The following is a 13,860-nucleotide window of genomic DNA, read 5'->3' on the forward strand; positions in this document are numbered from 1 at the left end:
ACGGGTGAAAACCAGACAGGTCCTAAAGAACTCGTCAAAGCTAAGGTAAGAACATATCTCAGTATGTAAAAACGGTGGCCTATTCCTTTAAGGGGCTGGTGCAATGTGATTTGGGCAGCTCCAACAGCTCCAACCGGAAAAATGGAAGAAAATGAATGGATGGAACAGCTGATTGTTGTCACGTGGCTGATGGTGAGGCGTTTGGAACGAGCGCATGTGAACACAGACCGTACAAACAAATGCAAGTGAAACTATAGGGCGGTCTCGGGTCGACCCACAAGGCGCTCCAACATCAAAACAACCTCAGAGCCTGATGGATTTAGACCAAATAAAGATGCAGTGTTAAAGCAAGCTCTGTCAAGGCACATGACACTTCTTGACTCTTTCAACATAATATCTCCAAGGCAAGACATGTTTATTTATACCACGCATTTCATACACAAGGCAACTCAATGCAGTTTCTTCGCCAAAAACACATATAAACCTTTTGTCAGCAGACTAACAATGCCATGTTAGAAACACTGACGGATGGAGACGATATACGAATGAATCCAGTGCTTCTTGAGTTACACCGTGGACTCGTGACTGTCTGTAACGGCTGATTGTGTGTCTCTAATTAAACCCACCCTGTATTTTAAAGGCATTAGGCTGTTATTTACGGCAGGCCTGTGTGATTAAGCGCTTAGCCCGCGTCTCCTGCTCTTCCACAGATCTGCTCCTCGTGTGAAAACACCTCCCGCCGCTTTGGAGAAACACGACACCAGACGCACGGGCTTTTATTGTGAAATCACCGAGACGCTTCACTGAGAGGAGAGAAGCGCTGCCCGACTACTGTCATTAATAAACACTTTATTATATATTAGTCTGACCGAACTATATGTAGGATGTAGAAGTGACGGAGTTAAAAACCCGTCTGCTGGAAGGAGGAGATGGTTAATCCAGTTAAGAACAAGATTTCAGATAATGTTTGACAATCATACTTCAAAGCACTCGTCGTTTCCATTTACAAAGTCACGATGGGAAATCAAATCGGTCCAAAAAGATGTGACTGTAAGATTTTCACCAGCTTCTTCTGTCAATGTAGTGCAACAAAACACAAACTTATTTACTACTTCCAACAATATTAAGCATTCATTCATAGGTTCAACTGGGAGCAGATACTTCATCTCTGAACTCCCACCGGGTTAGGGAAAGGAGCACATTTTCCCCTGTTTGGAATTACCCAAATCTAAAAGCTTCGAAAACAGCCGAAAACATGTCGGAAATATAATGCAATGACGCAACAAAATCTACGAAAAACATCAACACAATAAAAAGAGACAAAAAAATGATGAAAAGGAGAAGAAGAAGAAGGAGAAGAAGAAGAAGACGGAGAAGAAGAAGGAGGAGGCGGAGGAGAAGAAGAAGAAGGAGAAGAAGGAGAAGAAGAAGAAGGAGAAGGAGAAGGAGAAGAAGAAGAAGGAGAAGGAGGAGAAGGAGGAGAAGAAGGAGAAGAAGGAGGACTAGAAGAAGGAGGAGAAGGAGGAGGACTAGAAGAAGGAGGAGAAGAAGGAGAAGGAGAAGAAGAAGAAGAAGAAGGAGGACTAGAAGAAGGAGGAGGAGAAGGAGGAGGACTAGAAGAAGGAGGAGAAGAAGGAGAAGGAGAAGAAGAAGAAGAAGAAGAAGGAGGACTAGAAGAAGGAGGAGGAGAAGGAGGAGGACTAGAAGAAGGAGGAGAAGAAGGAGAAGGAGAAGAAAAGAATGAGGACTAGAAGAAGGAGGAGGAGAAGGAGGAGGACTAGAAGAAGAAAAAGGAGAAGAAGGAGGAGGAGGAGAAGGAGAAGAAGAAGGAGAAGAAGAAGGAGGACTAGAAGAAGGAGGAGGACTAGAAGGAGGAGGAGGACTAGAAGAAGTAGAAGAAGGAGAAGAGAAGGAGAAGGACTAGAAGGAGGAGGAGGAGAGGTAGGAGGAGGAGAAGAAGGAGAAGAAGGAGGAGAAGGAGGAAGAGGAGAAGGAGGAGAAGAAGAAGGAGAAGAAGAAGAAGGAGAAGAAGGAGGAGGAGAAGAAGGAGAAGGAGGAGGAGAAGAAGAAGAAGAATCACAGCCTTGTCAACTAAAAGCTCATCTGAAAAGCAGCGTCTTCAGCTGCTTTTTGAAGGAATCAACAAAGTCGGCTACGCTCTAGTCCAGAACCTCTTAGATTTGGGTCAAACTGAACTGCAAACAGTTTAAGCTCAACCTGAAGAAGTGGTTGAAAGACGGCCAGATTTGTGATCATGAGCACAAAACCGGTCAATCAGGGTAGACGGGGCGACAGATAAAAATGAGCTTGTAGCCAGACACACAAGAGCTGCACTTTGGACTCCCCGACTCCAAATGGTCCATTACTCTCTCAAAAACCAAGCCAGAAATGAAAAACAGACATGGAGTTCAGCATATTTAACCCCTTAACCCCCACCTTAACCAAGCACTTTTTCTCCAGTTATGTATCCAGGTATACAGGCATTACCCAAATCTAAAAGCATCTTGAAAAGACTGTCAATATAGAGGCGAAAACAAGACGTAAACGACGATGAAAAGGCAACAAAAATGCAACCAAGAATGTGCAAAAATCGCAACAAAAACATGACAAAAAACAACAACAAAGTTACAAAAACGCTACAAACAAGACCATAAAAACAAAAATCGAGCAAATTTTCCCCAGTTTTGAATTACCCAAATCTGAGTTTCGAGAACGGCCGAAAACATGTCGGAAATATAACGCGACAAAAAAAAAGTGTCAACACAATAAAAAGAGACAAAAAGTGATGAAAAAACGATGAAAAAACCCGCTAAAGAACAAAAACTGACCAAAAAAAGCAACGAAGAAGCAACAAAAGAGCTACAAAATGTGCCAGAAAAACGGCAATAACAAAACAAAAACGTGACAAAAACGAAACAAAAAAAGCGACGAAAGAGCAACAAAAACGTGCCAGAAAAGCAAAATTAAAAGCAACGAAAAAAAGCGACGAAAAAGCGACAAAAGAGTGACCAAAAAAAAGCAACAAAACGTGCCAGAAAAGCAGCAATAACAAAAGAAAAAACGACAAAGAAGCCACGACAAATCACGCTTTACACAGAAGTTTTTAGATTTGGGTAAAGCCGAACTGGAGATAATGCGCTCAGTTAAGGCGGGGGTTAACAGGTTAAACCCCAGAGCCCGGGCACCCCGACCCCTTACTAAACGGTGAAGTGACTGTACCATTTCCATGTGATGTTGTGGGCTTGGGGCTGTGCTTGACTGTTGCAGACCAGCTCCGCCTTCTCCAGTCCCACGGTCCAGTCTCCCGTCGCGGCCGAGATCTTCACCTCTGGAGGGTCTGCAAGACACAACGTTCATCATCTTCACCATCTCGTTTTGTATTTTCAGTATTAACTAACGAAGCAAAAGTCAAGGAACGACACTGTTTCCAAAGGTAGATTTAATGCCAATGCTGTAGAATGACATTTAACTTAACCTTCTAACCTTCATCTATGCATTTTCCCCAGTTTGCTATTACTATGTGTGTCTTTGTGTAACTTTGGCAACAGAAACAGCTTTCCAACACGTATAAGGGGTGAGTAATGCCCTGACTAATACTGTGTTTAATGTCTAATGCATTCATATTATCATAAAGAATGCCAAAAGACGTGAACTAAAGAAATAAGGAAATCCAACGAGCTGAACCCGTCCTGCATGTCTTTGTGTTTCTGTAGCTCGTAATTAGCACAACTTAAAAGAATTTCCTTCCTCTGACTAAGGCTAAAGCTAATAATAATAATGCATTAGTCATTCAAAAGGCTTTTAGATGCTGAAAGTTGTTTTCTAAATTCAGTGGGGCATTTATGCCTAACGAGGGCTGAGCACCTTTTACATTGTCTCAATACTAAAACACCAGGTCACACCTAAAGTCATACAAACCAAACACATTTTGTAAAAGTAGTTTTTGACTGCGTTAATAACAACGCAGACTCTTATACATTTACCAACTCAAAGGCCATATACCAGATTTGTTTTGATAAACAATGAAAGAGGAGGCCAATAAATTAAAATGTTATTAGTCCAAATAACGCAACAAAAAAGTGATGAAAAAGCAGCAAAACAGGCGACAAAAAAGTGATGAGCAATGAGAAAGCAACAAAAACGCATCATAAAAGCAGCGAAAAAACACAACAAAAAAGTGATTAATTTTGTAGGTCCTAGCTTTTTCAAATGAGGCGTTATACACCAAAGGCCTGGGGTGGCGAACGCGCGGCTATTTGATGAAAGTTGGCCCGACCCAGCCCCGGATAAAGCGGAAGAAAATGGATGTATGGAAGAGGATGGATGGATGGATGGCCTCATATTCACAGAAAAAGATCCAAATTAGGAAAGCGGAGCTCTAATGAAGCATAAAATACGTAACGCGGAAATACGCAAAGTTATTGACTTTTCTGCGTAGGTTTCCTCCGGGTACTCCGGTTTCCCCTACCACTAAAAACATGCACAATAGACCAGGATGAATGATGTGTGTGAGTGAATGTATGGTGGTGGTCAGAGGGTCTGTTGGGGCAGACGTGTGTAGTCGCGAAAGCGCCTCTGACAGTCTCCCCCAGGGGAAACTGAAGCTACAAACGTAGCTCACCACCACTGAGTAAGGAGTGAATGTACAATTGTCTCATGTAAAGCGCTTTGTGACTATATGTCTGTGAAAGGCGCTATATAAATAAAGATCTTCTTCTTCTTCTTCTTCTTCTTTCTTCCACATGTGACTGTAACTGTAACAAAGGCAACATAAAACAGAATCTCAGACGTCCTCCAGAGGCTCCTGATTAAAGTTTATGAACTTTGTGCAGCCGAGAGTACGCTCTTCGCACAGTCCAGTCAGGACGAAGCTGCAGGCACTGAGCGCACGGGCCAGGGGCGAATCAGAGGAGGGGGCAAACACACCCCAGCATTAAAAATCAAAAAATCTAATTCTGTCCCAGTCAGCGCAGAACAGCACAAAATGCTAGTTTATTTAATATAAATGTATTTAAATCTTCGTGAGGAGTAAAACCATAACATCTAATACAATTATTGAAAAGAAAAGAAAAGGGCCATGCACAAAGTTTATTGTGATTAAATATAATGGTCACATTATATTTAATCACAATAAACTACCGCCCCTGGATCTCGCAAATGATCGGTGCCTTTGTGGCTCTTCACAGGATCAAGGTTGAAAATTTCTCTGACTCGTTGGCCACCCCTGCCATAGGCTGTAAGCTCCAGGCGAGAAGCTTTTAGGGTAGAAGGGTAGGGTATTTGGGTAGAATTGAACTGGAGAAACTGTGCTTGGCTAAGGTGAGGGTTAAAAACTGTGAATTTGTTTCATTGTATGGCACAACCACTAGATCAGTGGTTATGGAATCTTGAGTACCATCGAAGAAAGAATCAGGCACTTTTGATTAGAGCTAAATCACGTCTATAAAGCAGGAATTACATTAAACGAAAAACAGAACAGCATATATTTAGAGTTACTGTTGAAAAACCTATTTTGTCTAAGTATATTTTATCAAGGGTCCCCCCTCAGCTTCGTTAATGCAGTCCTTGAATTCGCCACATCGAAGCCTCGCTCGCCTGCGCCGTTTGTCGTCACTTATGGTGTTTCCCAGCGCTTTGACCTGCCGAGAGTGTTTCATGTTTACACTAGACTTACACTCATTCACCACAAGAGCAAGGTTAAGCTGAATAAACTGAACGCCCCCGCACTGTTCCTGTGGCCGCTCTCACAGCGCTCACAGAGGGAGGCACTGAGCTCTGTGACTCCCACCATCAGGGTCAAACTCACAACCGGCCCGTCGGTTCAAGGCTGGGCCATCATCGTGTCATTGTGAGAAAACAACATGATTTAGTCAAGAATTCTGCCGGGACGGGAAAAGGAAGCACCGGAGCACTTTTCCAAACATTTGATTTGATTTGTAGATTTTGGACACTGAAAAAGTGGCAAAAAATGTGAGTAAAACGAAGACGAAAATGTAACAATAAATGTGACAAGAAAGCAATGAAAAAACAAGCTGTGACCAGGCGGAAACACGCATGGAAATAGATCAGTTTAGATTAGTTTTGTTGGTCTTAGCTTTCAAATGAGGTGTTACTCTGACCTAGAGGCTGTAAAGTGGGGGTTAAGAAGCGGCAAAAGCCATTTCCCCAAAGTACTTTTTTACTCTTACTTGACTCATTATTTTTGGACACTGCTTTTTACTTAGTTACTCCTAATATTTTAGCTACTCTACTGACCTCTGATAAAAGTAACATAAAAATGCATAAAATAGAGAGTGTATTTTGAAAACTATTGTGTCTCCTCTATAACCCTTATGGCCTGGTGTTTCATGATGTGCTTCTACATTGAGTTTGTTTCATTCTACTCTCCAAACCTTGCAGCATCTTTAGGTAAAGTAACGCTGTCCTGAGCTTAGACGAGTTCATTTGTACCGGTCTGATCTTCACACGTGCCCTCAGTCACGTAAACACAGACGGCGTTAGCATTTAGCCTCTCCCTCTCTCCTCTATAGCTCCAAACCAGGTGAAGATAGAAGCTACCAAGCTCTTCCACGTTTTCCCTATTTAAATATTGTTACGTGAAGTGTTACACGATAAAGTATAATCACACAAAAATAAACAATGTGGATTTTCTAAGCGGATAAAAAGGGGAACTATATTGTAAGGCGTAATAATACCAGGAGTAGTTTGACATCCGCGCAGTAAAGTGAAGATAATACATACATTTAAATAGGGAAAACGTGGAAGAGCTTGGTAGCTTCTATCTTTACCTGGTTTGGAGCCATAGAGAGGAGAGGAGGCTAAATGCTAACGCCGTCTGTGCTGTGTTTACGTGACGGGCACGTGTGAAGACCAGACAGGTACACATGAACTCGTCTAAGCTCAGGTAAGAACATATCTCAGTATGTAAAAACGGTGGCCTGTTCCTTTAAAGGAAGTGACTTGGTCGCTTCAGCTCATATAATTTTTTTCCTAGTTTTTGCCCGTATCTTTTTCAAAGAATTTAATTTTAATGTTTGCCCCATTTTTTCTTATTTTTGATTTTTTCCCAATTTATTCCCAAATTTTTCCTTCTTTTCGCCACAATTTCTTCCAGTTTTCATCCAAATTATTCCACATTTTTCTCACATTTCTTGACATTGAAGATGAACCGATATTGTAATCGATTTGCAGATCTTCCACACACGTTTTCTGGTTCTATATGACAAATATTTTAGTATAGGTATAGGCAAAAAGTATCGTTCAGGTATCGGTATCAAAAACCAAGTATTGATAAAGTACTGGTATCGAAGAAAATGTAACGGTACCCAGTCAATACAAGATCTTGGAGAATTTTTTTTGTCAGGCAGTGTGTTTAAAAATGTTGTATTTAACTTGTAGGAAAAGGGAACACCTCATTTCCTGGTAATCCTGTACAAAAGGAACCAATATTACTCCAACACGACTCGAAACACTCACACTGAACCTCCAGAGCGTTGGAGATCCGCCGCGGCTGCTCGAAGCCCGGATGCCACACCAGGCAGTCGAGCTGTTTGCCGTTCATGGCCCGGAGCGGGTAGAGGGAGAAGAGGGAGGACACCGCCCCGCTCTCGCTGCTGCGGTTCTGGATCTGACCCACCAGCGGACTGTCCCAGCTCAGCCGTGGAGCGGGACGGCCCATGGAGCGACAGGAGGCGGCCAGGCCGAAAGGCTGGCCCTCGCGCATGACCACCGGGTCCAGGGACGAGATGGGGAGACCTGTGGGGGCAGAGGGGGGGCAGAGGTCAGGATCAGTGGGCAGGAGTCTCAACATCCAGGGTTAATCTTTCCTGTACAGTTTGGATGTTTGTGTGTCAAAGGATTAAAGTTACCTCCCAAATCTAAAAGCTTCTGGACTGGAGAGCAACAGTGTAATGCCTCATTTGAAAGCTAAGGCCTACAAAACTGAGCCTAACTTTGTCGCCGCGTTTCTGATGCTCTTTTGTTGTTCTTTTGTTGTATTATTGTTACTTTTCTGGCACGTTTTTGTCGCTCTTTTATTGCTTCTTTTTATCTCTTATTTCCTTTGTTTATATCATCATGTTATATATTTTTTGTGGCCTTTTTTCTTCGTTTTTTTGTTTGTTTTCATTTGTTCATTTTCATTGCTTTTTCTGTCATGTTTCGCCACATTTTTGTCGCTCTTTAGTCACTTTTTTGTTGTTGTTGTTGCTTTTCTGGCACATTATTGTCACTTTTTTGTGGCGTTTTTCATCCTCGTTTTCATTGCTATATTGAAACATGTAAAGGTAAAAGATCTTTAACATCTCTAACCTTAGTGTCTGACTATACGAACCTAAAAAGTGATACTAGAACACAAGTAGACACAATGAACGTTACAAAGTTTATTGCTTAAAGCAGAACTAAGTAACTCTTGCCCCTATAGGCCATAAGCGCCACTGCAGGTGTCGTAGCAAGTTACGGTTTTTACTCATTAATTGTACGTGACAGTAAATACTACGCTGAGAGAAAAGACAAAGGGACAGAGGGATATTGTTCATCCAATTACACAATGGAGATCATTTTTTTCACTCAAACTTGGCTGTAAATACTGTTTAAGTGACGCTAGCCCACAGTTAGCTTTGTGACAAAAATGTGACGTAAATATGACAAAAAAGGGTGTTGAAAATCCACAATAGAGCAACAAAAGCGACAAAAAAAGGGATGACAACACAGCAACAATGCAAGGAAAAAAATAATTGATTTAGATGAGTTTTGTACGTCTTAGATTTCAAATGAGGCGTTACGATGGGCATTTGGGTACGGCTGAACTGGAGAAGATGCGCTAGGTTAGGGCGGGGGTGAAGAGGTTAAAAACAGAAATTAACTATGAACAGTTTACGCTCAATCACACCTCCTCATTTCACCGTTTGAAGACAGGAAATATCAGGTCGGCTTCAGAGGAATCCTGTTCGGCTGCAGTCGTTATACATTCCCTTCATACTCACTGGTCGTAAGCTACTGCCTGTGTTTTGCCCAAGGACACAAAGACAAAGCACCAGCAGGCCAGGGCTCGAACCACCAACTTTTCCAATTAGAATATGACCCAGTAATCTTTTTATTTTTTCATATATTCGACGACTTGGGGCCTATGGAGTCAAATGTTGGTCATTATTTTTGAAGAATAATGTCACTATGATCCACTCCTTTTATAAACCGCACCTTCAGTGACAAGAAAAAAACCCACAGGACCCAAATGAGGAAACCGAAAGGTCACGGAAAGGTCTGTTTACCGCCATCGATCAGTTCACAGGAGGAGTTTGAAGGCACGTCGGCTAAATAGAGCCCTTATTGTTGGAGAAAGAGCCTCGCCATTTGTTTTTCCGTGGTATTGTGAAAGGACTAGCTGAGAGTTTCGTGTGTTTGTTTGTCATCGGCGGGTTGGACGACTCACGCCCCATTGACAAAACAATCGATGCAAAACAGAGACGGGGGAAGGAGAAGGAGCGAGGTAAACAATGGCAGTTTGTCTTTGTCGAACGGCGAAATTACAAGTGCGCGAAAAGACGTGGAAACAAACTCAACGCCATCATAAGATCACCAGGGTCTTAACAGCAAGTCACAGCTGTAAATTCATCTTTCTAAACTATATGTTTCTCCACATTTTCTGTCACAAACTTAAAGGCTAAACTGTAGATCGAACCAATTTGGCTCATATGGTTGAGGAAACATTCAAGGAAGACTGGAATTCACTGGAATCAAGTTATGTCTTTTTCCAACGGAGAAGTGGAAGAAAGTGGTGGAAGGGGGAAAGCGGTGGAAGGGGAAAGCGGTGGAGGAGGAAAAGCGGTGGAGGAGGAAAAGCGGTGGAAATGGAAAAGCGGTGGAAGAGGAAAGTGGTGGAAGAGGAAAAGCGGTGGAAGAGGAAAAGCGGTGGAGGAGGAAAAGCGGTGGAAATGGAAAAGCGGTGGAAGAGGAAAGTGGTGGAAGAGGAAAAGCGGTGGAAGAGGAAAAGCGGTGGAGGAGGAAAAGCGGTGGAAATGGAAAAGCGGTGGAAGAGGAAAGTGGTGGAAGAGGAAAGTGGTGGAAGAGGAAAAGCGGTGGAAGAGGAAAGCGGTGGAGGAGGAAAAGCGGTGGAAATGGAAAAGCGGTGGAAGAGGAAAGTGGTGGAAGAGGAAAAGCGGTGGAAGAGGAAAGTGGTGGAAGAGGAAAAGCGGTGGAAGGGGAAAGTGGTGGAAGAGGAAAGTGGTGGAAGGGGGAAAGCGGTGGAAGAGGAAAGCGGTGGAAGGGGAAAGCGGTGGAGGAGGAAAAGCGGTGGAAGAGGAAAAGCGGTGGAAGAGGAAAAGCGGTGGAAGAGGAAAGCGGTGGAGGAGGAAAAGCGGTGGAAATGGAAAAGCGGTGGAAGAGGAAAGCGGTGGAAGAGGAAAGCGGTGGAAGAGGAAAGTGGTGGAAGAGGAAAGCGGTGGAGGAGGAAAAGCGGTGGAAATGGAAAAGCGGTGGAAGAGGAAAGTGGTGGAAGAGGAAAAGCGGTGGAAGAGGAAAGTGGTGGAAGAGGAAAAGCGGTGGAAGGGGAAAGTGGTGGAAGAGGAAAGCGGTGGTAGGGGGAAAGCGGTGGAAGAGGAAAGCGGTGGAGGAGGAAAAGCGGTGGAGGAGGAAAAGCGGTGGAAATGGAAAAGCGGTGGAAGAGGAAAGTGGTGGAAGAGGAAAGCGGTGGAAGAGGAAAGCGGTGGAGGAGGAAAAGCGGTGGAAATGGAAAAGCGGTGGAAGGGGAAAGTGGTGGAAGAGGAAAAGCGGTGGAAGAGGAAAGTGGTGGAAGAGGAAAAGCGGTGGAAGAGGAAAAGCGGTGGAAGAGGAAAAGTGGTGGAAGAGGAAAGCGGTGGAGGAGGAAAAGCGGTGGAAGAGGAAAGTGGTGGAAGAGGAAAAGTGGTGGAAGAGGAAAGCGGTGGAGGAGGAAAAGCGGTGGAAATGGAAAAGCGGTGGAAGGGGAAAGTGGTGGAAGAGGAAAAGCGGTGGAAGAGGAAAGCGGTGGAAGGGGAAAGTGGTGGAAGAGGAAAAGCGGTGGAAGGGGAAAGTGGTGGAAGAGGAAAGCGGTGGAAGAGGAAAAGCGGTGGAAGAGGAAAGCGGTGGAAGAGGAAAGCGGTGGAAGAGGAAAAGCGGTGGAAGAGGAAAGTGGTGGAAGAGGAAAAGCGGTGGAAGAGGAAAGCGGTGGAAGAGGAAAAGCGGTGGAAGAGGAAAGTGGTGGAAGAGGAAAAGCGGTGGAAGAGGAAAGCGGTGGAGGAGGAAAAGCGGTGGAAATGGAAAAGCGGTGGAAGAGGAAAGTGGTGGAAGAGGAAAGTGGTGGAAGAGGAAAGTGGTGGAAGAGGAAAAGCGGTGGAAGAGGAAAGCGGTGGAGGAGGAAAAGCGGTGGAAATGGAAAAGCGGTGGAAGAGGAAAGTGGTGGAAGAGGAAAAGCGGTGGAAGAGGAAAGCGGTGGAAGAGGAATGCGGTGGAAGTGGAGGAAGTGGGAAAGCGGTGGAAGAGAAAAGCGGTGGAAGAGGAAAGCGGTGGAAGAGGAAAGCGGTGGAAGAGGAAAGCGGTGGAAGGGGAAAGCGTTGGAAGAGGAAAGCGGTGGAAGAGGAAAGCGGTGGAAGAGGAAAGCGGTGGAAGAGGAAAGCGGTGGAAGAGGAAAGCGGTGGAAGAGGAAAGCGTTGGAAGAGGAAAGCGTTGGAAGAGGAAAGCGGTGGAAGAGGAAAGCGGTGGAAGAGGAAAGCGTTGGAAGAGGAAAGCGGTGGAAGAGGAAAGCGGTGGAGGAGGAAAGCGGTGGAAGAGGAAAGCGGTGGAAGAGGAAAGCGGTGGAAGAGGAAAGCGGTGGAAGAGGAAAGCGGTGGAAGAGGAAAGCGGTGGAGGAGGAAAAGCGGTCGAGGAAAGCGGTGGAAGAGGAAAGCGGTGGATGGATGGATGGATGGATATTAAGTAGGTTCCAATTAGAACTTCAATATGCAACAAGAAGAACGTAAGACCAAAAAAAAAGTAAGTTAAAAGGGACTATACTTAAAAATGTTACCCCTACATGTTCCATGTCCTGGTGTAGAATGAGCTCAGACCTGTTCACCACAACTGCCTCCAAAATCATGCACTGTCACTCAAAAAGTTGTTACTTCGGGTCCGAAGTGCCGTCATGCACGAGCTTAATGTAGAAGCTGCAGCTACTCGTAAGACCTGAGGTGGCAGTAGTGAGTATACAATGGCCAACTTGCATCTAGCCCCTTTAAGTAAAGCATTTATTGTAAACAAAAATTGAACTGAAATAGTCTGTTTTTTGATCCTGAAGGTTATAGAATCTGCTGATTTTGGTCTTTCAAACGATATATACGTATCAGCCAATCAACATCCCCCAAAATCGGCAACAGCCTTTGAAAAATTGGTCGACCTCTGATTTAATATATATTTAAAAGAACTTTGTAGATTGACCTCTACTAGGAATGCTAGACCTGTGTTTAACATCTGTGCATGAAGTTAATATTGAATAAAAAAATCACAACAACAATCACATCAACAACAACAACAATACAACATCTGACGTCTGGAACTCCCACTCTATCGTCAACACATCTAGTTTTACACAGAGAGTTCCAGTTGGCCAATAAGAGTCATTTCGACTTTCTCTGTGACTTAAGCCTCCATGAGGTCATTTCTCGTGTTTTCTGACTAAGGGAGTGACGTAGGACATGAGCTTTAAACTACACTATTTATCACAGATGCAGCTGGCACATGTTTTCTATGTCACTCTCAGACTCAGACAGACCAACAGGTTTAGGGATAATACGAGAGGATTAGTAACTACAGGATTCCCCTCAAGGTTAATGTCTGGGTCTGAAATCATCTGCAAGAAACTCAACATCACCAGAATGAACCGAAGGCGACGTCACTGAGCGATGTGACAGTTTAATCTTTGAGAATCACGACTCTGAAGAAGATCCTGAAACACTATGGAGACGATGTGTGTTTATGTTTATGGTTTGGAGAAAGTTCATTACAGGTTAAATTCGTCGCTGCTGTAGTCACCGTTTTGTTGATTTTCTTGATCCGAGGCGTGTCCGGACGAGTGCGGAGACGTCAGACACCAGGGATAGCACGGCACAAACATTATTTATTCTGACGCTTCACTGCAGCTTTACGGGAGGTTTAAGCACTGGCCACTTGACAAAACGGAGCTTGAATTTTATATTGTTTATTTGACTACAACACTCCTCGATACGCACATAGGCTTGTCAAGATAACAAAATTTGAAGTTTCATATATTGAGACAAATATTGTTATTAATGATATTATTGAAGCACCTTTCATTCCACAGAAACTAAACACTGAAGCATAAAGATGACATTAAACTTTATAATAAGCATAAAACACGATTTAGTTCAGATTAACAAAAAATAATACCCAAGAAATGGGTGGAGAATTCAAATAAATGTTAAAAAAAAAAGTGCCAAAAACGGAAAAAGTTGTTGTTGCCTTTTTTTGTTTAATTGCGAAACTAGACACTCTAATACACCTTATGTGTAATTTTGGCAGCTCAGAAATGAAATAAATGATGATCAAAAACTTGTGAAGGGTCAGGATCTGGACATTTTATATGTATTATTGTGTTTCTTTTCTTTCTTTTAGTCTGAGGGGGCGTGGTGTTGCTCAGCGAACAGCTGTAAACCCGACATTTCTCTCTCGCTCTCTGGAGCACGTTTGACAAAGCAGAGCAGCTTAACATGGAAAGATTGAACAGTTGAGATTTTAACATTTTTCTAAGTTTTTAAATGGTCAAAATCGGTCCAAGGACGACTGAGAAACATCCTGTTAAAGTCTTCAATCCGAGAACCAGGATGTTTGAATGCACATCGATAACACGCGGTG

The 13,860-nt window shown here is 43.5% G+C and overlaps 2 protein-coding genes across 2 annotated transcripts in view; both read right to left on the bottom strand.

Moving 5' to 3' along the window:
• Positions 1-13,860, bottom strand: part of copa (COPI coat complex subunit alpha) — a 198,761-nt gene that overhangs the window by 51,657 nt on the left and 133,244 nt on the right. The window lies entirely within an intron of this gene.
• nectin4b (nectin cell adhesion molecule 4b) overlaps positions 1-13,860 on the bottom strand; it is a gene marked incomplete at both ends in the record, with an annotated part of 43,017 nt that overhangs the window by 9,027 nt on the left and 20,130 nt on the right. The window contains 2 exons of the mRNA XM_079569476.1: positions 3,220-3,337; positions 7,477-7,755. Coding sequence (XP_079425602.1) covers positions 3,220-3,337; positions 7,477-7,755 — 397 coding nt within the window. The remainder of the gene's footprint in view (positions 1-3,219; positions 3,338-7,476; positions 7,756-13,860) is intronic.

Source organism: Gobius niger (assembly GCF_951799975.1).
Source record: "Gobius niger genome assembly, chromosome: 13".
In the NCBI taxonomy this organism is placed as follows: Eukaryota; Metazoa; Chordata; class Actinopteri; order Gobiiformes; family Gobiidae; genus Gobius; species Gobius niger.